This window comes from Stigmatopora argus, chromosome 16, assembly GCF_051989625.1.
Source record: "Stigmatopora argus isolate UIUO_Sarg chromosome 16, RoL_Sarg_1.0, whole genome shotgun sequence".
Taxonomy (NCBI): domain Eukaryota; kingdom Metazoa; phylum Chordata; class Actinopteri; order Syngnathiformes; family Syngnathidae; genus Stigmatopora; species Stigmatopora argus.
Window position 1 is genome coordinate 12177037 of NC_135402.1, and position 27112 is coordinate 12204148.

At 41.0% G+C, this 27112-nt stretch overlaps 1 protein-coding gene across 2 annotated transcripts; it reads right to left on the reverse strand.

The window, feature by feature from the left end:
* Nucleotides 1–4302: 4302 nt before the first annotated feature.
* Nucleotides 4303–23827, reverse strand: LOC144090892 (chondroitin sulfate proteoglycan 4-like). 2 transcript variants are annotated; one of them, XM_077622798.1, is made up of 21 exons: nucleotides 23658–23827; nucleotides 21386–21549; nucleotides 19952–21058; nucleotides 19505–19876; nucleotides 19173–19400; nucleotides 17745–19073; nucleotides 14789–14881; nucleotides 14223–14708; nucleotides 14017–14151; nucleotides 13648–13833; nucleotides 12045–12227; nucleotides 11740–11916; nucleotides 11243–11441; nucleotides 11030–11161; nucleotides 10060–10235; nucleotides 9788–9980; nucleotides 9270–9441; nucleotides 8590–8962; nucleotides 8361–8513; nucleotides 6574–7155; nucleotides 4303–6317 (listed from the first exon to the last, which is right to left on the reverse strand). In XM_077622798.1, exons 1-21 carry the CDS (start codon nucleotides 23719–23721, stop codon nucleotides 5202–5204), a joined length of 7620 nt encoding a protein of 2539 aa, XP_077478924.1. In that variant the 5' UTR covers nucleotides 23722–23827; the 3' UTR covers nucleotides 4303–5201. The 2 variants fall into 2 exon arrangements, with proteins under 2 accessions (XP_077478924.1, XP_077478925.1); XM_077622799.1 differs by lacking the exon at nucleotides 6574–7155.
* Between the last annotated feature and the right edge of the window lie 3285 nt (nucleotides 23828–27112).

Below are 27112 nucleotides of genomic sequence, written 5' to 3' on the forward strand. Positions count from 1 at the left end.
CCATGAAACTTGGTGGAGTATATGAGTAAAACCATATTTTTCACACTATAAGTTGCATCAGCCAAAGAATACACAATGAAAAGGAAAAAAATACATGTAACCAGCTTAAAATATATACTATGTAAGTCGCATTTTTGGTTGGGCAATTTTTTATTTTGTCATAAACCAAGAACAAATATATGTTAAAGTAACAATAGTAAATGGAGAACAACCGGCTAAATGGGCATTTGTTAACATAACTGTTTTTCAGATAATCATAACCTAAAAAGAACATAATACTGTCATCTATTATGGCTTCAACTTTTGCGGCTTCAGTCGATCGCAGTATTTTATATCAAGTATTAAGATAAAAAATGTTCATAAAAATGTCAAAATTCACGCTGAAACTCGCAAGTCAAAGACAGGGGACCTAGACCTGGACACAGTCATGTTCATTAATGGGCCATTGTAGTTCATGACGCGCATATGTACAATTTATCACAAATGGACAGTATTTCCATTAGTAAATGGGCATAACACATATTTGACTCGATCCGTAACGCACAACGTTGCTTTTCATGTACTATTGTCTTTGTTTTAAGAACAGGGTTTAAGTTATGCTGACATAAAATCGACATTGATTTTTGTCATGATTGTGCTATTTACTCTCCGAAGTAAAAATCTGACATTTGTATCACATTTGTTCACTGGCTGTTAGGCGACACCAGCATTGAAAGCCTGCGGGTCAAGTTACCCTCCATTATTTAGTCCTTCTCTCTAATTCCTTTTTATATTTTTCCCCATGTTTAATAATACTCAAAGCCTGGCTTTAATCTCATTATTCTGAGACTCATGTTTTTCTAACTGAATTTTTAAGAATGTCTAGATTCTCAGGTATAGTTTTTCTAATTTGAAACATTTACCTAACCAAAAAAGAGGGCTGTAGAACCACGCAAATTTTCTGTCCCTGATTTATTTTTAACAAATAAACATGTCAGGTGGCCTGGTAGATGAGTGATTTAGGCGTCGGCCTCACCGTTTTGAGATCGAGGGTTCAAAACATGCATACTTCATACTGCAACACATTCCCACATTCCCAAAACATACATGGAAGGTTGATTTTACACTCCAAACTGCTCATAGATGTAAATGTCAGTCTGACTTTTTTTTACAGCCGTACCAAATCAGCCTGTTTTGAAGTTTCTGACCCATTTAATGCAAATAGCTACTGGTCGTCCCACCCTTCCCTCAAATGTCAATGCAAGTGTGGGTTTGCTTTCCTACGACAATCAGGGCAGAGCTTGTGGGTGTCTACTGGCTACCCATAGAGGTTTCCCTTGTATTCCCACTTGCATCGAAAATGGTTTATAGCCAAACCACAAAAAATGAACTCGTCATTTGTGACAAAATGGTGAAGGCAAAATTAGAGCACCTCGCTTCCAGAAATACTTTCTTGCATTTTCAACCCAAAGAAATTGACCAAGTTGCACGAGTTTATAGTTTGTACGCACACAGTTTCAGAATACAAGCAATTAACTCTTTCATAGATAGATGTTCAATCATGTGCCTTTTAATACTTCTGCTGTAAATTTGAATTAGTTTGCCCATATTCAACATCCAATGCTTTTGAACTTTGAGCACATTTATATATTTGCTGCCATCCGCAGAGTTCAAACGGATTGGGATTCTTTAGCCATCAATAGCATCAAGACACTAAAAAATAATTTTTCCATAATGCAAAAACTGGCAACGTGTCCCTTACGGTTCTCTATAGTACAGTAATCCCTCGATTATCGCGGTTAATGTAGACCAGGCACGGCCGCGATAAACGAAAAACCGTGAAGTAGGGAAACCCTAATTTAATTTATTTTTTATTATATATTTTTTTAACTTCAATGCGGAGTCCTCGTAGCAAGCGAAGGAAAGGGGAGTGGCTTCTGATTTCGGGTTTCAGCGTGGATTTTCCCATTTTTTATGAACTTTAAAATATATATATATATATATATATATATATATATATATATATATATATATATATATATATATATATATATTACTTCAGTGCTGAGTTCTAGTAGCAAGTGGAGGACAGGGGAGTGGCTTCCACTTGCGAGTTTCAGCGTGTATTTTCACATTTTTATGAACTTATAAAAAAACCTATACAATTTCCACCAGAATAAAAACCGCGATGTTGTGATAGTTGAAGCCGCGTTATTTGAGGGATTACTGTATAGTGTATTTCTGGCTAGAATAAGTATAAAATAGTTGCTGGTTTTACAAAACATATAAAGTGTAATCAAAAAGGACTGATGATGTATTAAATGTTGTTTTTAGGGAGGTAAAAGAAAAAACAATTTAGAACTGTTAAATGCCGAAAGTTCACCAACACATATAAATCAGCACACATGTTTAATTATTTCTAAATATATATTTTTATTGCAAAATACATCTTTTTCATCGCATAGTAAGAGATTGCGGGATTAAAAGAAACTGAGGGAGAAAGCAAACATTAAATGGTCTAACCAGCAAAGGGTTTTCACGAATCAAATATTAAACTAGAAAAGCATTAAATGAGTAAATTTTGTGAGTTGAAAGTACGTGGAAAAACATATTTTAGTTGTTATTATTAATTTGGACTTTTAGCAATGTACATAAAGCATTTAACCTAATGTCTATATTTTTCTAATGTGCATAATCGCTACAGGAAATGATTTTACCAAAGTATACAAATATTGCAATTTTCACAGGAGTCACAAAACATTATAAAGTAAATTATGGAAAAAACTGCTTGAGAACAAAACTGTAAAACTGTGTTTTACATTTTCTTTATTATTCTGGCCGTGGTTTGCAATGGTGGGGAACTGTATTTTATCACACGGAGATCTGTTTGCAATATTTAGTCACCTTATTCCTTGTCATGAGAGGAAAATGTTATGCCTCATGATGTGATAAATAAAGCCCCCAAAACATTGGATTGATGGTATGAAACTTTTAAGCGAGATGCAATATAGTTCCACAAACCTGCAATGTAGGATTTTTTTGTTAGTTGTTTTGTTATTCAAGTATGTTTTCAATTTAAAAAAATGACTAAAGGAACAATAAAGAAATAAGAAATTAGGTGTGTCTCTTTAATGGTCCATAATGCACAACTCTAAGACACTTTATTTTTACATGTGATAGAACTTTCAGGTTCTCACTAGTGTTATTTAAGCTTAGTTTTTTTGTGTGTATACACTATCATTTTCTTCTATTCCTCATTTATTCATGTACAAATGAGAATGAAATTTAAGAGCTTTATTTTGTGGATCAATGTCCACCCAACCTCAGAGGTCATTTCCGGGGCTTCCTCTTGATTAATTTGAACTTGATTTAAACAATGCAACAAAATGAGATGTCTATTTCTCAGGTAATATTCGTTGAATGCTCTTGAAATATGATAAATAGATTTTATCAAGGCTTGGGGCCAAATAGTAATTTTCAAAGTGTTATTTTTCTCGTAATAATGGAGGAATTGATCTAAAATTGAAAAATGCATCGTTATTTAAATCCAATTAATTTTCTGAGTCTTCAGAAAATAGAAATTCAGTAATAACTCCACATATGAGTGCCCCAACATATGAGGAATTTGAGAAGCGAGTAAAATTCCGAGCAAATATGTACCAAATTTTGAGATTCGGGCATTTGAGACAGCCAGTTGGCCAGGCCGCAAGAGGCTACAGACGCTCCCCTACTTACGAACATGTCTGCAAATTGCGTTTATGTCGAAAAATGTTCGTAAGTTCAATTTTGTATTTTTTTCCGAGTAGTGGTTCTTTCAGCCGCTAATACCGACGCCTGGCGCTGTGAGGGCTCAGCTCACCCAGCATCTACCTTCCTCTGCCCAGTTTGTTGCAATGCGGAAGTGCTTGAACGTATCTCCAGTGCGCCAAGAACCTTTTTCATTTGTATCATTAAATATCTCGTGCATCCATTATTGAATATGGTTGGTAAAAAGCGAAATGCTTCTATTGAGGGAGTTGCAAGGAAGAGGCAAGCCATTTAATTTGAAACGAGTGGCAATAATAACGAAGCTTGATGTGCGTGAGAGTGGTGAGCGTTGCACATATACGACTTGAATCATTCGACCGTCAGTACCATTTATAAACAGAAAGATCGAGCAGCAGGACCCAAATATTGAACGTTGCACAAAGTTTGCAAATCAATTGAATGATGCCCTACAATGCTACCACATCATTTATGATGAAAAAAAGAAGAAAACTGTGCAATCGTCGTTAGATCGCTTCTTTCGGCCAGTTTCTAATACATAAATCTCTCTCTATACAGTACTGTACATATTCTCTCCATTTTATTAAATGTTTTTTTCAGTACAAACCAATGCGTGTTACTTATACAAGCCTTAAACATACAAATGCACTTATATAAACCTTCAATATACTTATATAGGCCTTAAACAAATTATAATACAAAATATAGCACTGAATCAACTTACAAACAAATTTCACTTATGAACAATCGCTCGAAACCTAACTTGTTCGTAAGTAGAGGAGCATCTGTATTTATGATTTTCAGCGCACTGTCTTTCTCGGCGCATCTCCCTCGTGCAAAGATCTCTACGAGCACTGGGCGGAGTGTTACATTTTTTCCATTTTTTTTATTTTTTTGCATTAGCCACATGCAGAATTAAAGGAAACACAATTGATCCAAAGCAAGCCGGTGCAATGAAGGGTAGTGCGAAGAAAAGGCATATGGTGACAATCGATATTCAGCATGAAATAATTGAAAAACATGAGTAGTATACGCGTGACTGAGCTGGCTCGTCAATACGTATGGAGAAGCAGGAAGTTTGCCCCGAAAACCACGAAGGCTGGAAAAAGAGTGCGCATGCCCCCTAATGGTTAACACTTAACCTACAGAAACAATAAGAACACAATGCCCTGCTACAAAAAAAGGGCTCCACAAGGATCAATAACTACTGGCTCATGGTACATAGCTCCCAAGTGTCAATACATTCTGTTCACGAATGATGGAGAAGTTGGACTTGAAATGAAAATCAACTCAACTACTTCAGCAGCGGCTTGCCAGGCATTTAGCCTGTTAAAAAAGTCTAACCACTCGCGCCACCGGGCCGCCCGTGGGTATCACTAAACAGAAAAATAATAAAAGAAATGCACTGTTAATTGAAGAATAACAAAAGGTAAATATGCGGTGAGAATGTACTTGAGTCAAACCCAATATTGGTTGTCTTTAAGCATTGCAGCGGTAGATTTGGATCTGCGAGAGGTCTCAGATTCTACAGAGATGGTCGGTGATTCATTTCTATCAATGATTTTCTCCCTAGCGTGACTTTCATAATCTCTCATATTCTCATCACTGCTTGTAGCCCCAGGATCAGAAGGCCCCCAGAATCTCATACCTGGGGCCAGACTCTTTCTCCTGGGGCTTTCCAGTGCCCTTGGCGAAGCAGGACAGCTGGCCGCGCGGAGCGGGGTAACCACTGCGGACGGTGCAGCCGCGCTTTGCTCCAGTTCACCCAAGTACGGGCCACCCTCAGCGGGTAAGTGAACTGCGGCGAGCTCCTGAAGGAGACGCATCCTAGCTTGCTTTTCCTTTCGGTGTCGGAAAACCAGGATCAGTACCACCAGAATGACGATGAGGAGCAAACAGGCCAGCAGAGGCAGAATAATAAGCAATGGATCTGATGCAGGTCGAGGTAGAACCTGGACGTGAATTGGACGCGTATCGGGAGACCTAGCCGGACCGTGTTCTGGCTCGGGGTGAGGACGAGGCTGCGGGGGGGATCCACCTCCCCAGATTGGTCCTTCCACTCCACTCCTTGACCGGCTGCCATGACCCCCGCTGCGACTGTGATTGGCCGCGCGGTGATGAGGTCTCTGCTTATGCTGTGTCTTATTGTGCTTCTTGTGTGCCAGAATATGAGGATGTAAATCCACTTCCTCCAAGCTGGACAAAGGGGCCCCCTTTTGGCCCCCTCGTCTTCCCCCTTCTGTAGCTGTCCTGTTCCGCGTCGTCTTGTTTTCGTTAATCGCTGCGTCGGTTTTTTTGGAGCCACTTGGCCCCTGATACATCTGGTGGTGAGGTAAGATGGTGAAGTGAAGCTCACCTTTAGCTGGCTGGACATTCCCAGCCTTTAGCAGAAAGACAAAAGAATCGTTGAGAGGTGTCGCTGGGGCGTGGCCTAGAGCCGTCGTCAATATTGTTTTGTTACTCAGAGATCGACTGTCACTCAGCGTCTCCTCGATGGCAACGCGTCCTTGCACCACATCACGGAAAGTAAATGACTTCAGGATTTCAGGGGCGCCTCTAGGGTCATAGGTCATCTGCAAACATGCAGTGGAGAGAGATTAATAGAATTATTTAAAGTGACACACTTAGTATAAATGACTTTCATGTGAAAGATGCTTTCTCAAAGTATTTACAAAATGCAAATCAAAAATATCTGAGATCCCTGAAAATGGAAAAATAGTTTTTAAATAACAGCGTTTAATAGCTTTGTCTTCCTTTGTCAGTTCAAAAGACTTGTTCAATGGCCTATGAAAGCAATAATGAAATGACTGATGTAATTAATGACAATACCTTGACTAGTTTCCCATGTTTTGGTGGAGATAGAACCTCAAAGACAGGATTGTCTCTGCTGATTCTCGCCAGTTCGGAAGCATCCATCATGGCTTTCCCCAGTTTTACTGCGATGCCACTTGGGACTCTAACTGGTTCTCGCAGATAGATGAGTGGCCGCACGACCACCTTCACAGTTTGCTCAGTCACGTTTCCAAATCCGATGCCTGGCGCTGAGGCCGATACCAATATTTTAAAGCTGTCTTCCGATTCGCTGAGATCCGTCATGTGGTAGACCACGCGGCAAAATTGGAGATCCTCGTGGAAGAAGGTCATGACTTCCTGGTCATTTATTGCAATGCGCCCGTGACGAGGGTGTGCTGTAACAGTGTAGGTGATGTTAGCCTGGGTGCGACTGTTTGTTTGAGCTGCGAGCTGGTTCGTTGTCAGGATCACCGCAGTCTTGCCTTGAACCAATGACAGCCCAGTGTTGTTCACAATGGAGACAGAGGGCTTAATCACCTCCAAACTAAACAATTTGTAGAGCGGACGGTGATGACCATCAGTGACGTTGAAATGGAAAACTCCAGTTGATGCTTCCCCCTGGAAGGTCAAGCCCACCCAAAGTACAGAAAGTATGAGATGGAATTAAATGCAATCTTCTAAGCCTTCTCTGCTGACCCTGTTTTGCAGTTTATATCACACATACTAATTTGTAGGGTGTATTTAGAACATTCAATTCTTTTCCTTTCATACCATGACTGTGTCTTGCCTGTGCAGCTTCTACTTAATGTTTTTGTCTCGTCACACAGATAGCAACAACAGCTAGCTATGGTACAGCAATTGGGAACAAAATTAGATGGATTTGGTCTTAGAAATATTATCACCCTTAGTGAGTATCTTGCAGTCCATCCAGTTCTGTTTTTATGCTTTTGCCGTGTAATTAGATGAAACCTACCGTATTTTCTCACATATTAGCCGCCTTCGCGTATAAGCCATACCCTTAAAATTGCCTTAAAATTGTTGAATTTTACCATTTCTCTCGTATAAGACACCCCACAGTTCACACTTTTCACCTCCACATTCATGGTTTTATAGGGAGTACAAATGTCTTTCTTTGAAGGGAAACTCTTAAGAAGAATCATCCCACGTGGTATTTCTGAGATACTTTATGAGTCAAAAGGATCATCTGCTGGATTGCCCATTCCTAAAGGGTGTTGCCTGCATGTAGACAAATTCAAAAGTAAGTCACGTGATCAGTGCAACCAGGAAGTGTGTGCGTAGTGGTCTGGTTTGTCAGCCCAAGGTAAGATGGCGGTGCCCTGAGCAAGCAATGGCAAGCACAAGTGAGTTTTTTCATGTTTTATGCAAGGTACAGTATTTTTTTTCTCTTGAATTTCATTCATAGACGTCAAAATTAATTTGTCTTATTCGTTATGGCGTTTCGTCCTTGTCACCTTGCAGTTTCGTGCATGTCAAGTCTAATTTGTGCACATATAAGCCGTACCCTTGATTCAGTCATCATTTTATTGAGCGACAAATATGGTGTTCATGCGAGAAAATACGGTAGTTGCGAATTGCTTAACCATAATGAAATGGGTTCATAGAAGGTAAACCATTAAGTGTTTTAGTAAGCAGGCACAGTGGCTGGCTTGCTCTCCACGTTTAGCCTGAACGTTTAGAGAAGGCGCGCAACAAAACGCACAGTTCTCTACCTTTAGAAATGGGCAATATGAATATTTTCTACGTTCTAAAGTATATACACAAATGGACAAACGTCATCAAGGACGGAAAGGCACACTTTTTACCTGCTGTATAAAATGCAGCCGGCCGTGGTTGACATCGTACTGGGTGAAAGATGTGACTGATTCTGGTCTTTCACCAAGCGTCAGGTAGCCATTGTTTGGCTTACTGATCACTAGGTAATGTAGCTCCTCTGGAGGGGTGTCATGATCTTCAACCTGTTATTGAAGGGAAAAGTGGTCCTTAGTAAATGCAACACATTTTATTTTACACACAGTGTAATCATATTTTCACCTGCAGGTTGTCTGGTCCGAGAACGACTCTCTCCCCAATCACAACCTTCATACTGGGAGATTTGTTCCTGATCAGGGGCGGCTGGTCGTTGACCGGCATTACTGTGATGTTAAAAGTCTCTGTTACTGACAGGTTGTCCTCTACATGGTCATAATTCGTCAAGTCCACTGATGGAAGCGAGGATGAGGTTGAATAAAAAGATGAAGAGGCAGAATCTAAGGAAAAGGCCGACATGTGAGATGAAGATAAGGGGGCGTCCATGGGAGCCACCCAGGCTTTAAAAGTGAAACTGTCGCTTTTGGTTTCAGAGTCATCATGGATATATGTGATACCAAGTTTGTTTAGAGTGTTCTGAGAGAAATCCAGCTGCTCTCTGAAAGAAAAAACAATGCATATTAAAAAAGATGTCTACACCAGGGGTGGCCAAGTCTGGTCCTCGAGAGCCCCTATGAGATCTGTTTTCCATATCTCCCTCCACCAACACACCGGATCAAAAAATCTTGATCGTTATCAAGCTTCTGGACAGCTTGCATTTGATTCAGGTGTGGTAGAGGAGGGGGATATGGAAAAAAGACTGGATAGGGGCTCTCGAGGACCAGAGTTGGCCACCCCTGGTCTACACAAAACCTACACAATCTAAACAGATGCCGAAAGAACGAGAAATGATGACATTCAGAGACCTCGTAAGGTTACGTCCTTGGATTGACAAAGTGCCGTGGTGTGGCAGGGAAATCACACGATAAATGACATGGTGATCTTTTTGTAGTGGTTTGGGTATTTTTCGCAGGAGATTAGAGGCATCAAGTTTAGATTGGTCAATGGTAACCCTGCCACCCTCTGACACCACAGCACCTAAAAGGCAGAAAACAAAGGATTATCTTTCCAAAACGGATCACAACCTTTGCAATTGTTATTCCTGAGGTATCCCCAAAAATTATCAAGCAGTACTTTTTGCAAAAGACATAATTGGTATAACAATCACTCGATAATGTACACCCCTAAGGAATTCAAGAAATAATCAAGTAATGACAAAATACATACAGTGCTTCATAGACATGGTCTAAAAGTATTGCTTGTGGATAGGAGGACCTGTCACTGTTATATTTTGACAGTTATGGTTTACTGACCAAGATGGCTCTATTTAAACACGGTGTAAAAAAACATTCTAGTTGGAATGCCAGAGTCGGACATCCAATACCTGCATTGTTTGAGAGTTTGGTGTTATGTTGACTATTGCGATGTTTGTTTGCCTGGTAGGAGATCAAGATTGTGAAGGTAGTTGGTGGAAGGAAAGCCGGAGGAGAAGACACAGTAAAAGAAAATGTATCCGAGGCCAACCTTCCCACTGATTCTGGCTTGTTCTGATCATACAAGATAACACCTGAATTCACCTGAGGCAGAAATAAATATTTGAATGTAAAATTTCCAATGAAATTATATTCTGGGTTTAGACAAACAAATAGTAACCACCATGCTCTGTGTAAATGTAGAAATCTCTTGAGTAGAGTTGTCCGACATGTGGCAGACCAAGCGGCCAAGTTTCGGAGGGATGGTCACCGTAAACGTAACCGTGTGGTTTCTTCCAATGACAGTGGGGTCGTTAATCATCACCTGCAGCTCCTGCTCAGAAATTGGCGTCACTGAACCTTTAATGTTGAAAAGAACACAGAATGTTTAAGACCTACATAAAAAGTTGGAATTTGGCCCTTAAGGATGCGTTCATTGTGTTTTAAAGTAAAAATACTATTTATTTGTTTGACGGTCTGGGTGAAAAGCATAACTTAAGGAGAACAGCAATACCTTGAGATACAGGCTTAATGCTTAACATCCATTCATTCATTTTCTGAACCGCTTTTCCCTTATTAGGGTTGCCAGGGGTGCTGGAGCCTATCCCAGCAGACTCCAGGCCAAAGGCGGGGGACACCCTGAATCGGTGGGAGGCCGATCGCAAGGCACAAGGAGACAGACAACCATGCACACACACTCATACCTAGGGGCAATTTATAGCGTCCAATCAGCCTACCATGCAAGTTTTTGGAATGTGGGAAGAAAACGGAGCACCCGGAGGGGACCCACGCAGGCCAGAGAACATGCAAACTCCACACAGATGGACATGGCCTGGATTTGGACCCAGGACCTTTGAGCTGTGAGGCCGACACGCTAACCACTCGCGCCACCGGGCCGCCTACTGTACAGATATGGCATGCTTAAATCCGTGATGGAATTTATTGTTCATTTAGCTATACTATTATTGTTATCGTTCTGTTCATTCGGTTATTGTCACTACTGCTTATCTGCACAAGGGCCACGGGGGTGCTGGAGCATATCATAATCCTATGAAAAATGTGATCTAATTCCATCATTTTATGCTATTCTAACAGGTTTAAGTCATTTCCTGGTCAGAGGTTTAAATTACTGCAAAGTAACAGAATTGGTCTACCTGGATACACCTCAATTGGATGGTTTCTATGGAGTGTAAGAATAAGAGAATAGGCTGTAGTGAGGAAGATCTGCCGAGGAGCAAAATTCACGCCGTCATTAACTTGAAAGTGGAAACCACCAGACAAAGCGCCTAAATCAGAGAGAAAAGACAAGGCCAGCTTCAATACAACAATATTTGTTCAACCACCTGTAGATTTTTATTGTGTCCCACCACTGTGCACGAAGACCAGCTGGCCTTTTGCAATGTGACTCTGTGTGAAGTTCAGAATGTGTCTGGAGTAAGAACTCCTGAGAGCTAGGTAACCGTTACTAGGTGGTGTGACGACAAACTCAAGTGAATTGGGGGGAGTATCTAAATCCTCTGCACATAGAGCTTCCGCAGAGATTTCTGTCACCGAACTCACCCAAACCTAAGGGGAACAATGAGAAGAATTAACATTGGAAACCATGTGGGATTTCGAGATAGTATAGTGAACCTTCGCAGCTCAAGCCCAACTGGTTCCAGAGTTAACCCCCCCAAAAATACCCTAAGCAACTTCTGCCTATTGACATTCTTATGTTTACGTTTATTATCATCATCATCGTTAAAATGGTATAAACACAGAGAGTTTGGGTTTCTTGTTGTCATAATCAGAATTTAAGAATTTACTGAACTTGTACCAATCAATATTTTCTACTTCTTGAAAAATATTTAGGTTATTACAATACCTTCAGACCTTGGTTTTTTGTAACAATGGGTGTCTCATCATTGACAGGTGTGACAATGATATGAACAGTACAGGGTAGACTGTGCTTCTGGTTCTCAGTGAGATTAGCCATTATGGTGAAGCTGTCTCTCATTGTGTCACTACCATCATGGATATAGGAAATGTACTCATGTTCCACCTGGAAAATGAAATTTTTTTTAAATTGAGGGAATTAACCCCCAATCAGTGTACTCAGATTTTTAATCTGTCTACCACATTTAAATAAAACATTTCAGAAAATTGAACATAGACAAGACTTGTGTGAACCTCTGCATGCGTGAATGCACCAATGGGCATCCCTGGAATCCGACTGTGCTCCAAGTGACCGTGTCGAGGAGGAATAACAATCTGATAGAGGAAATTCATCCCTGAGAAGTGGTGACTGTCTACCATAATGATGTCAGGGGTGAGTGGCAGGCATGACCCCTCATCCAAAGTCAGATCCAACACCTACAGAGTCAAGCACAACTTCAATGTTTTTGCGTTGTCAAAACTTGCTTTATCTTCTATTTCAGGCGTAGGGAACCTTTTGGACCGAGAGTACTATATGTTTCTAAATTCTTTTAATAACATTGTTTTGCTGTTGCTAATCAATGAGTATATGCGGCGCATGCAAAGGAGTCTGATGAAAAGAAAAATTATGACTAAAGCAGCGCTAGAGTTAATGTCGGCACCATTTAAATTGTGATGTGCCAGTGTGAAGCTCCCATTGGTCAATGGAGTGCATTCGAGGTAATGTCACGAACACAGAGACATGTCAACACGAGCCTCCCATTGGTTGACTCCCATTGGTCGATAAGGGGAGCTCGAGGTAATGTATATTGGATCATATATTGGTGCATTCAGGACTCGGCTCTCTCACCAATGGGTTCCATATTTTATGTGACTGGACATTTCGTCGACGGATACTTCGTCCCCGGACGGTTCATCGAATGGACGCTTCGTCGCCGGACAGTTCGTCGACCGGGCACTTCGTCGACGGACAATTCGTCGCCGGACACTTCGTCGCCAGACAGTTCGCCTAACCTTAACCACTATTAAAGAAGACAAAGGAAATTCACATTCTTTATTAAAGAAAATAAAACAGCAAAAACTCGCTCGACAACACAAACACATTAACATTTGGGCATGTGCGTACTAAATGGGCTCATCTCTAAACACACTATGCACGAAACGGTTCCTACGTTAAACAGTTCCTACGTTGAGGGCTCCATTTTTAATAAAACTTTTAATAAAATAATTTTATTTATTGCCTTTTATTTTAGAAATGGAGCGCCCAACGTAGGAACCGTTTAACGTAGGAACCGTTTAACGTAGGAACGGTTTAACGTAGGAACCGTTTAACGTAGGAACGGTTTAACGTAGGAACCGTTTAACTTAGAAACCGTTTAATGTAGGAACCGTATCGTGCATAGTGTGTTTAGAGACGAGCCCATTTAGTACGCACACGCCCAAATGTTAATGTTTGTGTTGTAGAGCGAGTTTTTGCTGTTTTCTTTTCTTTAATAAAGAATATGTGAACTTCCTTTGTCTTCTTTAATAGTTAGTGGTTAAGGTTAGGCGAACTGTCTGGCGACGAAGTGTCCGTCGACGAATTGTCCATCGACGAAGTGTCCGTCGACGAAGTGTCCGTCGACGAATTGTCCGTCGACGAAGTGTCCGGTCGACGAACTGTCCGGCGACGAAGCGTCCGTTCGACGAACCATCCGGGGACGAAGCGTCCGGCGACGAAGTGTCCGTCGACGAAATGTCCAGGTACCATATTTTAGCTTACAAGTTAGCAAAAAGCCATATGCACCCATCAAAAGCGACATGTCTGGCTCGCGAGCCATAGATTCCCGACCCCTGTTCTATTTTGTTCTACTGGTACCTTTAATGGGAGCAATGATGGAATAATATCTATCTCCAGTCTTATGGGTCCAACCTTTGTGAGGCCGTTAGTGGCCTCTAATAGGGCAGAGTCATTGGTGATTCCTGAAGCCGACTGAAGGTAAATGACTAATCCTTGATTAATGTCCTCCTGGGTGAAAGAGGTTGTTGGCTGCTGTTTGAATTCCTGCAATGTTCAGGAAAACAAGTTCCATTAAAGGAATTTATAACTCACCAACTACCGAAGTTTATTAGTACATCATTTTTAGTGCTCAGGAAGAACGTGATTAAAGACAGTTTGGTAAGAGCTTGGAATTTAGCTCACATAGCGCCATAGAACCTACATTTGGATTAAGCTTAGTTTGTGCACCTGAAAGAGACGTCGCTGTCCTCCACTTTTTGCACGGCGCTTTTTGTCATTGGAAAACTTCTCGATCCGGCCCACAGTTGGAGGCTTTTGGATTACAAAGACTATCTCTGAAGGCTGACTGTCCTCGTGGACCACCTGTTTTCCAGTAGTTAGTTGACAATGTGAAAAAGTATGTTTTGTTTAAATCCCAAGACCTACCGGCTTACCTCTAAATGGGCCTTGTTTAAGGACACATTGTGTCCCTCTGCCACAACCACAGGATGATTACTTATGACCGTTGGCAGCATTTGATGGCTCTCAAGGTAAATTTTGATCTGCACGCCAATGTCCAGATGCACTTCCCTCCTCCAATCATCTGACTTCCTCTCCCTACTTCTCTCCCTTGCTCTTGCTGTGATATTAAACCCATCTGACAACTCATGGCTCCCGTCATGACGATAAACCAAGGACTCTATCTCTAGATCGTTTTGGGTGAATGATGATACAACACCTGCTGCAGTTTCATCTCCCTTAAAACGGAGGATTCCATGTTTGGGTGGAAGGAAGACCTCAAAGGTGACTTGCTGTGACTCTCGGATGTCAAGGTTACTTATAACGCTGAGGTTGTGTGAAGTTAGAGTTGTTATCCTACCCCGTTGGACCGCCAGGCCTGTGTTGTTTCTCACTTCAAGGTAAGGATCTTGTGCCTTTACCTAAGTGTAACAACAAGAAGAGGTTTTTGGTTTGCGGTCTATCCGAAACTTTGTAGGCATAACTAAATCAAACAAATTACCTCCATCAAAGTAGAAACATAATGTTTCCCATCTGACACAAAAATGACAAAACGGCCAAAGCTGACTCCGCTGTGGACGAACAGCACATTTTTCTGTGGGATAACATGAAAATTGAGACAAGGGGTGAAGCAAATATAGAAAACATATTTTCATTCATTCATTTCTCTACCGCTTATCCTCACAAGGGTCGCGGGGAGTTGGAGCATATCCCAAATCACTTAGGGCACCAGGCAGGGAATACCCAGACTTGATGGCCAGCCACAGAGAGACAGACAACCATTTATGCTCACACTCAAACATAGGGGAAATTTAGAGTATAACCAGGCTACCCTTCATGTTTTTGAGATGCGGGAATAACCTGGAGTACCCGAAGAAAACCGGATGGAAACTCCACAGAGTGAGGACCGACCCGACCTGGGATCAAACCTTCGACCCCAGAACTGTGAGACCAACGCACTGACCACTCCGCCAGTTAAATTAAAACAGTGCCACTGGTTATTAGTTTTGCACATTCAGCAACACTACTAGTATCTGTATCGATACCGCACTAAAATTACATCATCAGTATCGGGAGAACTAAGAAATAACGAGCCGATGTTGTGCAAAATGCATTCTTCAAGATCTAGTTTCAAACTGCAAGTCCCACTGTCCAACACGGTCACGTTCAATCCTGTGGCATCCAATCATGTGGCGTCCAATCATCATTACCCTGGTATGAAATGTTTTCATCAGTAGTACCTGTCCAAACCATGTAAGGTGGGAGGGTGCAAACAAATAAACATTTTATCATCAGCTCTCAGCCCTCCTACTTCATTGGACACCCATTGCAGTCGATGACAGCCAGTGAGATAGGCAGAATCCGATCGAGCCTCGAAGGCAATTACAGCGGTACCTCTATGTACTTACAAATGCTTCTACATACCAAACTTTCAGGTTACAAAACCCTTTGAGATGCAATCTTTTTTCTTGTTTTTGGAGTAAGGTCAAAGCAAGTTTGTTCTTCATTAAAAATTACTGCGGCGAATAAAATGAAGAAGCGGGCCCTGTTGCCTACCCATGGCTGATATTGCAAGGCAATTCCGTCGTAACTCATCTACCATCACTAAGATATTGAAGGAAGCATTAAAAGCGACAACACTTTGGCATGGCCCCACTTTACTGAAAGGCAAAATATGATGAGCCTGTTACTTCTTTGGAGTTATATTTAATCATTATTTGAAATTGTTCAAATGTGTGTGCCTGTTGACTAACGTTAGCTTCCTCCTTACACTTATGCACCTGCACTAATAGGAAATGTTTTTGCATATTTGTTATTTATTATGATGCGTTGATAAATAATTTTCTTATCATTTTCTCGGAGGCCCGGCAGCTTGAGTAGTTAGCGCGTCGGCCACACAACTCTGGGGTCCTGGGTTCAAATCCAAGTCAGTCCACCTGTGTGGAGTTTGCATGTTCTTTTCGGGCCTGCGTGGGTTTTCTGCGGCTGCTCCGGTTTCCTCCCACATTCCAAAAACATGCATGGTAGGCTAATTGGACACTCTAAATTGCCGCTAGGTATAGGTAAATGGTTGTCCGTGCATCTCCTCATGCCCTGCGATCGGCTGGCCACCGATTCAAGATGTCCCCCGCCTCTGGCCCAAAGTCAGCTGGGATAGGCTCCAGCACCCCCCTAGTGAGGATAACGTGGTTCAGAAAATGAATGAATGAATATCATTTTTTCTCATTTTGTGTTTTCCTATCTTTCATACAAAATTGTGATACTAAGCATTTTAAAAGTTAGTTGGTAGCTTTTTTTTATGACCATGGACCGAATTAGAGAATTTACATGTAAATTACTGGTCTACTTACGAAAAATCCGAGTTGCGAAACAAGTTCTGGAACCAAATATTTTTTAAGTAGAGGTCCCACTGTATTTTACATGCGAGTATGCAGTAATTATTATCAAAATAACAAAAAGACGATGGTATTCATATGTTATCAGTCAATATTCAACAGCCAGATATTGGGAGTCAAAAAATTGGATCAGTGCAACACTACTGATTGTATTTTTTTTATGTTAGGCTACTTATTGAACAGTGTTCCCAATGTTTAGCTATTACCAACCATTCAGTCATTCATTTTCTGAACCTCTTTATCCTCACTAGGGCCACGGGGGTGCTGGAGCCTATCCCAGCTGACGAGGCAGGGGATACCCTGATTTGGTGGCCAGCCAATCGCAGGGCACGAGGAGACAAACAACCATTCACGCTCACACTCATACTTAGGGGCAATTTAGAGTGCCCAATCAGCCTACTATGCATGTCTTTGGAATGTGGGAGCAAACCGGAGTACCCAGAGAAAAGCCACGCAGGCCCAGGGAGAACATGCAAACTCCACACATACACCGACCTGGACTCCAGAACTGTGAGGCCGACGTGCTGACCCGCTAACTACTCACCCACCGGGCCTTCCTATCACCATACTAAAAAATACAATACTAAGACCTGCCCGGCGACTGAGTGGTTAGCGCGTTGGCCTCACAGTGGGGGACCTGGGTTCAAATCCTTGTCGGTCCACCTTTGTGGAGTTTGCATGATCTGCGTGGGTTTCCTCCCAAATTCCAAAGACATGCATGGTAGGCTGATTGGACACTCTAAATTGCCCCTAGGTATGAGTGTGAGCGTGAATGGTTGTTTGTCTCCTTGTGCCCTGCAATTGGCTGGCCACCAATTCAGGGTGTCCCCCACCTCTGGCCCGAAGTCAGCTGGTATAGGCTCCAGCAGCCCCCCGCGACCATAGTGAGGATAAAGCGGTTCAGAAAATGAGATGAAATGAGAACAATACAATACTGTTGTACCCACTTATACAAGCGAGCATATACAGACCCACGCACATAATAGTATATTCTTCTATCCTGATCAAAGTCATTCATTGGTAATTCTAAAGACATACTGTATTCAATCATATTCAAATCACCTGCTTGAGATCTCGCTGTGTGAACTGGTAGAGTTTTTGATTTGGTGCAGTGGCCAGGACCAGCTCCCCCATTGGAATTCCTCTCCGGGTATATACCAACCAGTCGTCCTCAAAGTCTGAATCATCGTCCCGGTAACAAAGGTCGTTCAAAGTCACTAGCCTCTGGCCATCTCGGGCCACATGAAAAACTTTATCGACGACCCTGACAGGTCGCTGATCGTTGATGAGTTGGATGGAGATGTTCACCGTGTGTTCCACTGTGTTTCTTTCCTCCTTTTTGCCACTGAGTTTGGTTGGTTTGTAAACCACAATTTGAAAAGTGAAGGAATCCCGCTTGGCCTCGCTGTCATCGTGCACATACATCACCCTTTCTTCGATGATATCTTGATTGGTGAAGAAAGCTACAGTTTTGTCACTTTTCAAGGTCGGGTTGGAGAGGTTGATCTTACTTATTTGGCCGTGCCTCGGATGCGCTGTAACGCTGTAGTGGACCTCACGGTTGCTTGCAGTGTGAGTGAAGAGAATACTTTTCGTAAAGAATTTGCTTCCTCCCTCTGCCACCGATAGCCCTTTGTTTACAACGGTAAAATCTGTTAACTCGGTTCTGATGTGGATTCTGAATTCGTGAGTTGTGGAGTTGGCAAGGGCAGAAAATGGCTGAAAGCTGCATAAGTCTTTAGTATCATCAAGCAGCTGATCAAGCAGCTCATATGTAAGTAAGCCATCTGTAATATTCTTTTGGCTGAAAGTGGAGTCAATTTTTAGAACTCTATCAATGAGTAATAGCTGACCTTTCTTGGGTTCAGTTAGAAGTCTGAAGTAAATGTCACTTTCACTGATTTTGACACCTTTGGTAATCACATGAAGGTCCTCAGGAGTGACAACAACTTTTAGGACACCACTGACCTCCATTTTACTTCTTGTGACCTTAAAATGAATCCCCCGTACCAGAATAGCAAAGACAAACTTCTCTGTGGCAATAGAGCCAATGCTAACATTGCATTTGAACTGGTCTGTAACATTCTGTGTCTGAATGCCACGGTAAGTGCTGATATACCGGATCTGTCGATTTGCTAAAAGCTTTTGAGAGAAGAATGTTGTTTGTTTCCATTTGCCACTTGAGTGTAGATATTGGAGTTCGCCGTACTGAGGCAGCTCCGTGATATTATAGAGAATTTCCACTGGCTGATCAACCACATTAATTTGTACTGCCAGATGATTGGTGTCGATGAGTGACGCTTGTCCCTGGTTCACCTCCAGTCCGGTGTTATTCACCAATTTGTGCACAAGCTCCACCGCATAAATCCTTAGAACGACAGTTGTGCTGAACTGAAAAGGGAAAGAAACGGAATCACTGTATGCATAAAATAATTAGCAAAGCATGTAATATTGTTTAGTCATTGCATTTTAGTGACCACAATTACTTGCCTTATGACCATCACTAATCCTGAGTGCCATTCTGGAGGTGGAGACACCTGTATGGACAAAGCTAATCTTACCCTCCTCCAAATCATTCAGGGAGAACTTTTTTACAGCCCTGTTAGGTTTATCTCTGTGTTCCAGATGCCCAGCCTCATCGAAGTTTCCCATGGAGCTGAAGACAAGGTCAGCTTCACTGCTATCGGGGTCTGATGCATTCAGCAAATCTCTTGTCAGCTGGTAACATTGTCATATATTTCAGTCTGTCATGTTGAATGAAACGTGATCATAGGAATACATCTGTAGACATAGGGATTTTCCAATAATTCATCAATACCTACCTGTCGTTTGGTATTCCGAAGAAGCATAAAAAGATTTCCCTTGGGCAGGCTGAGCACAGGCGCATCATTAACAGGACTTATGTTGATATCAACTCGGTACAACTTGTGCTCTTTCAAATGAACTCGGTTCTCCTCGTTACTTGAAAAGACAGAGAAAATGAAGCAGTCGTGTAGGCTCTCCGAGCCTCCGTGAACATATACCACTCTGCCCTGCCAAAGGTCAAGAATGCTAAAAACTAGATCAGCCTCCTCTCTCCCTTTGGAATCATTGGGACCGGAGTCAAGCTGCAGGTGGCCGTGGACTCCCTGTTCCTCAATACGGAACATCAACTCAGATGGGTGCAAGCCCAACGTTTTGAAATCAAGATTCACCTGGAAGAATCGACAGACTGGCTTACTAAAAGTTGGTAGTAGTATCTCTATCTGTAAAAGGTAGACGTTAAATACCTTTATATGTTTGGGCTCTAGTACTGCCCGGCTTCCTTCTGCTACATCGAGGCTTCTCAGCAACTGGATGTTGGAGTTGTTTCCGTCACCCATCATCTCTGCGGTCATAGGATGTAATTCTGGAATATGTGTCATCGTGTTGTTGGGCGTGCTGTCTCCTGTCTGGCACATTTTACAGCCCACAGAAATGTCTTTGGAGATGATCACATGAGGAAAGCCAGTTCTACGAGTGTTGACCTTAATTTCTCTAAGACAGCCCTGAAATGAACCTCCGCTGGAAGTCGCATTCCAGTTCGCCATTGAAGATAGAAGCCCAGCTTGCCTCGCATCACTCCACATTTGTTCTTCCAACCCCCCAAGAAAGAGGGGTCCTATCAGTTGCAAGAGCTCCAAAGATGGACTCAGACGGGCCTGTTGTAGCTCTTCACCTACCTTCAACTGTACACTGTAAGGTAGTATGTGTAACCGGATGGGATACCAAGTGAGGTTGGCGTTAAGTTTTGTATCTGAATACATTTCAGTTTTACTCCCATCTGTGGTCGCAAATGTTGCAACCATGAAACCATGTCTGATCTTTAACACCAAACCTCCCTGAAGAGTGGCGCTATAAAGGACTACACCATCATCTGTCCCAGACAGATGTAGCTCACATTCAAAGAGAACTTCTGGCTCCGACTCCAAAGTTGGCAACGTGATGAATGCTTTAGAGCTGAAAAAGTGGATAAAATCATCTTCTGTCGCTGAAAATATCTGACTACACCCTAGAGACACGTCGTGGACAGTCTCGTAGCCAGTAAAAGGCCTCAAACTGGACAGCAGATTTAGTTCATTGAAAACAGCTTCATCTAAACAACCTCTAAACCCACCGGAGATATTGACCAGTTGAGGATGATTAAGCCCATGTGCGGTGCCAACAAAAAGTGAGTCCACACTTAGCTCCAGATCCGGTCCCGGCATTTGGATTTCAGTGTGAGAATTTCTGTCCAAAGTCATGGAAACACGATGATGATTGTGAGTGATCTCGACTGAGTGCCACAGCAAATCACTGAGGCTGCTGTCCCCTTCTAACCGCAGAGACCGATAACCCGAACCGAGGTCCACGTGTACCTTAATGACAAAAGGAATTTATCATGAGAGGATGAGCTATCATTTCTATTTCGATACTCTTTTAGCGTAAAGCAAAAAAAGGCATTAGAAGTGACATGACAACCACATGCATTCACTCATTCGACTGTGCGTATGCTTGCGTATTTATATAAATATAAATAAACTTAATCCTTGTGATAATTAATAATAATAAGAATAAATGGTTATTTTCTAACTCCTTGCCAGTAATGTGACACCAAGATGAGTGCAACTCCTCTGTTTTCACTTAGCCTCAGGATAGTAAATGTCAGGATTTACTGGATGAATTCTGAGAATGTAGTAACTCACCTGGAGGCGTCCAGAGATTAGCTCCAACAGCAAAAAGTCTCTGGGACCCACTGCCAGAAATAACAGGCCTTGTTGACTAGAAGTTCTAAACTGTATACGGAGCAAAGTTTGGAAGGAGGTTTCCGCTGTCTGCAGCTGGATGGAGCTGTTGCCGTAGAATGACACTGGAATGATTAGATGGTTCCATTATTTGTCTTTTGTTCATATATTAGTTGATATATTTCACATATTCCCCAATTTAGTTGGCCAGAAAATAACTCATTGGTAAAAACTATTCAATTTTTCTTCAAAACTAAATTGAGACATCGTACTACGTTGCTAAAACCCATGCCAGCAAACCACTGTTGGTTCTTTTAGCAAGTAAAAATCAAAAGCCTACAAATCTGTGCTAATGCCCTGAGCTTGTTGCTGACACATTTCCTCATTGATTGTCCTGTCAATGTGGTGTGTAAGCTACTCTTTTCACCTGAAAAACAAATTCAATAATGGCTGCTAATGCACTCCGGAGTGGGCCAATACAAAATGTTCTAACACTAATTAGACTTCATTTTTAAGCCAGGTTGACACGGTTGGAACTTTTTGGGACACAGATTGTTATTAGACTCATTAACTGGTTTAAAAAAAGAGAGAAATGGTGACCATTTAACAATATAAAGATAGTGCTATTAACACGTTTGTTTACATGCTGGGAGGCCCGGTGACGCGAGTGGTTAACACGTCGGCCTCACAGCTCTCGTGTCCTCGGTTCAAATCCAGGTCAGTCCTGTGTGGAGTTTGCATGTTCTTCCCAGGCTTGCATAGGTTTCCTCCAGGTACTCCGGTTTCCTCCCACATTCCAAAAACATGCATGGTAGGCTGATTGGACACTCTAAATTGCACTCTAAAACAAATATGGGAGTGAGTGTGCATGGTTGTCTGTCTCCTTGTGCCCTGCGATCGGCTGCCCACCGATTCAGGGTGTCCCCCGCCTTTGGCCTGGAATCTGCTGGGATAGGCTCCAGCACCCCTGGCAACCCTAATAAGGGAAAAGCGGTTCAGAAAATGAATGAATGGATGTTTATTTACTTGTAGTGTACTGTAAAAATGCTGAGTTGTTTCTTGCTGTTTCCCGAATAATAGAAATATATTTCTCTTCATTCAATGCAGTTTTACCAATATAACAGAGAATACCTCCTGATGAATATTGTGTACATTATGTATCTGAATGCGGACTGTAAAATTTAATATTGAATGCAGTTTTGCATTAGATTGATTTGACCTAAAATGCATCAGCATTAAAGAGATGTCAATTTTGAATGTACATCAGGGAAGTGTAAGCATGTGAGTGGGTTTCCAAAAGGGTGACATTAGTACCTATATAAGTGCACTACAACTCAGAAAAAGAAAAAAAAGATGCAAGATTCAGTGAATTGAATTTTGTCATATCTATATTTTCTCATGCATGTAACATATTTATGTTCAAAATATATCTTCATTCTTAAGTTTTTAGAAGAGAAAAAACATCCGAGCCAATCTGCAAATAAGCAAATAAATACAAATAAACAATTCTTATTTAGTGTGGATGGGCATTACAGAAAAACTCAGTCAGCAGATTGAGCCTCTATGTATATCGTCATAAAGCTCCTGTCTGTCCATCTGCGGCTAATCTTCTGCTTTGAAAGAGATTACCGTATTATTCACTCATCAGGCAATATTCACACATCCTCAGTGCATCCAAGATTGTGTTATTATACCATTAATAAGAATTTCTCCAAGCATAATAGACATATTCATCACATAATTAGGATCACAATAGTATTTCATGTGGTGCAGTTAGAGTTGTTTAATCTGGAGTGAAACTTGGAATTTAGATAAAATTCAACATTCATGTGCATACATGAATTAAGTATGCAGTGCAACATATAGAAACACAAAAAGGCATATTAGCTTTTATTTATTTAATCACTATGAGGTTGTAATTGTCTTACCGTAAAACTGGAGGAATACTATATCCGACTGCACTATTTTAAATTCTTTAGCAAGCGAAACTTAAAAAAAAAAATATAAATATATATATATATATATATATATATATATATATATATATATATATTAAAAAAAATAAATAAACAAAGAAATAAGTATATGAACAGATAAACAAATAAATAAATAAATAGATATATAAATAAATAGATAGATAAATAAATAAATATATATAAATAAATAGATAAATAAATAAACTAATAAATAAATAAATAAGGTCAAACAGGCCTCATTCTTAAACAAACCTCACCTGCATAAACTGGTCCTGTAGAAATGAGCAGGAGCAGAAAAAGCTGAGCTACAATACTTCCCATTGTTACTGAGATCCTTAAAATACCCCTAACCTTGATATAATAGTAACATCTGCTTTCTTTAGAGTGAAGTTCATCATTGATGTGTTACATGTTATTGTACTATGATGCCTTTGGATGACTGCCCCCGGAGAGAGAAAAACGCACCTGCTTTTGTGGGCGTCAACAGTACCGCCTCCTTTCAAGCAGTTGTATTACCAAATATGACCACATAGAGGCAGTGCCACCTCGAATACATATCCTATCAAAATACTCATCCTTATTATTATCGTTGGTAATATGTATCCTCATTTTGGGACAAATTGTAGTTTTTTTCCTTCTAGTTAGCAATTAATATTACCAATAATAATAACAATATATAATAGCGAATGTATCCAACGAGTTTACCTGAAAAGGAATGAATATGGCGCCCCCAGATTTCCCACCGAGGTGACGAAACATGAATTCCAACCAGTATTATACGATAAGTAGTCGTTTCAAAATTCTTGTCAATATGAAGGATGAACATATATTAAAATAACGGAGCTACTAAATGAAGAAAGAATGAAGCAGATTTTTTCTTCTTTTGCACCACCTAAATCAGGGGTGGTAAGCACGTGGCTCTCGAACCACATGCGGTTCCTGGCCAAAATGAATGCAGCTCTTTGCTTATTATATTTTATATATACTGTAGCTCTTTGTCTCGTTTCATGATTCTCTTACTTTTATTCTCTCTATTCTCCCCGTTGCATTCCTGCATCATCTAAGGCAGGGGGGCTCACACTTTTTTGCTCCAAGATCTACTTTTCAAGGAGCCAACCTCCCGGCTCCCGCACAGAAGCCCAGGCCGCGAGTTCGTCTTAGTAGTATATTCATATTATATTACAGACCTTATACAAGTATTGGTATGATGTACACAAGTGATGTTCAAACTTTTTTTCTCCAAAATCTACTTTTCAGGGAGTCAACCTCCCAAGATCTACCTTTTTCCAGGCTTCTGACAAAGCTCAGCAGTTATGTATGTTGATATAGTTCACAATAGATTGTTTCAAGATTTATCAAGATGTATGGGAGTGAGAGGTAACGGGGGGAGGGAGGGGAAATCCACTCCCAATTCATGCACTGGCTTACTACAAATTCATAATTGCATTGCTAAGGGAACCAACAGACTGAAAAATCTGATTGTCGTGCGATCTACCAGTTTAGTACCTTGTCAATCTCCTGGTAGATCGCGATCTAAGTATTGAGCATCCCTGATCTAAGGGATCCAATGAGCCCAAGAAAAAAACGAAACGTGATGACAGTGACAGAAAAAGTGAAGTTCCCAATGTATCATGCCATTAGGGCATAAATGAATCTACCGTATGTTACATAAAGAAAGAAGAAGCAAACATTCCATGGACACCAAGCGAATGGTAACCACTAGGAATAAAATTATATAATCATCAAGATGGAGAATGCCCTTTCGTTTTTAACATGGATGAGACTGTCTTTTTTTGGAATAGGATGCCTTTCCAGACATTCTTATCCAAAGACGAACTGAAAGTGCCACGGTTTAAGGTTCACAAGGATCGCTCATCAAATGTAGGTATGCTGCTGTCTTCATGGTAAAGCCAACCAATCTGTAATTTCGACGGTCCTCATGCTGTAAAAAAGAAGAAGAAAGCCTTGCTGCCATCTACTGGATGAGTAACAGGAAAGCCTGAATCACGAAAGCCCTCACAAAGGAAAAGTTCTTCAACTGTTTCATCCCGAATGCGAAGCTGTACCTCACTGAAAGGGGGCTGTCCTTCAAGGTCCTACTACTAATGGACTGTGCAGGAGGACTTGGACTAAAACTCCCATTAACCTGTTTTTTTTATTCATATAGAGCGGGGAACTATTTTCACTGTGAGTACAGTATTTAAAGTATTTGCAATTTATATATATATATATATGTAGATTAGATTTAAATATAATACATTACTGTCTTTCATATACATAAGTGTAATATTTAATAAACACACTTCCTAATAATTGTACTTGTGTACCGTATTTTCTCGCATATTAGCTGCCTCCGCGTATAAGATTTACCCTTAAAATTGCCTTAAAATCGTTGAATTCTAAATTTTCCCTTGTATAAAATGCCCCCTGTTTCATAATTTTCGCCTCCATATTTTTAATAGGGAGTATAAACATGTAACTTTGAAGAGAAATCTTAAGAAAAATCACCGCACTTGGTATTTCTGAGATTCTGTATGAATCGCAAACTGTCTGCTGGATTGCACATTCCGAAAGGGTGTTGCCTGCACGTAGACAAATTCACAAAGGAAGTCACGTGAGCAGTACAACCAGAAAGTCTGTCCGTAGCGGTCTAGTTTGTCATCCCTAAGTAAGATGGCGGCGCCCTGAGCGAGCAATGGCTGGCACAAGTGAGTTTTTTTCACGTTTTATGCAAGATTTTTTCCGTGAAAAAAAATTCAAGGATGTCAAAATAAATTGTTTAGCATTTTATTTGTTTATCTTTATTTTGAAATAAATGACCGTATCGGCTGCATTGTCTTACGTTATGGCGTTTCGTCTGTCATCTTGCAGTTTCGTGCATGTCAAGTCTAATTTGTGCGCATATAAGCCATACTCTTGATTCAGTCATTTTTTTGCGAGAAAATACGGTAGTTGTATTTTTGTATTGGCGCGAAAACATGTAGTATTATAGTAATAATATGGGTGATCCCACTGCGCGGTTTTCCGATTATCGCGGCCACATCTGATTTACATTATCCGTGATATTCCAGGGATTACAGTACCACTGTCCAACTGAATGGATGAGACGACAAGGAAGACCTAGACAGCCAGAGACAAGTGGCCGATGGGAAGATAGCTGGTCAACACAAGGAAAGCGCTGTTAAGGAGAAAAAAAACAACCAGCGCAGGGCAACTAGAAATGATACAAAATGTTAGGGATTGGTTTAGTTATGTTTTTTCCCCTGTATGACCTGTCCCTGAGATTGCCCATTGAGTTCATGTTGGGGTTATTCTGGGATGTTATTATATGTTCATTAATCATTAATAGGTAATGAAGCTATATTTTAATTTGGGCTATATTTTAAGTTGGGACCAAGCAAGCTTGAGGACACTTCCCCCACACAGCTGTTTTCGAGGCCATTTAATTGTTTTCAGGACTATTGACACCACGTTCCAGGCCAAGGATTGTTGATCTGAGTTAGCAAAGAAGATCTACAAAGGACTCTTAAATTGCTTTGACTTGGATTCCGGCAGATGGCGATAATCGAATCAACTTCCGAAAATACCCACATATTGTTTAAAAATACTGTCGCTCTGTTTACCTTATATGAAATTGTTTGCTTACTTGTGCAAATTCTTACGCAGGTGGTTTTGGTTTCCGACCTGATATGAAATTGTTGTGGCAGTTGTT

Coding starts and splice junctions, on each gene's coding strand:
- LOC144090892 (XM_077622798.1), bottom strand. CDS start 23,721: ATGGGAAGTATTGTAGCTCAGCTTTTTCTGCTCCTGCTCATTTCTACA. Junction 13,834..14,016: donor GACAGCGACGTCTCTTTCAG/GTGCACAAACTA, acceptor TGAACATTGCAG/GAATTCAAACAGCAGCCAAC. Junction 9,981..10,059: donor CTACATTTACACAGAGCATG/GTGGTTACTATT, acceptor TTTCTGCCTCAG/GTGAATTCAGGTGTTATCTT.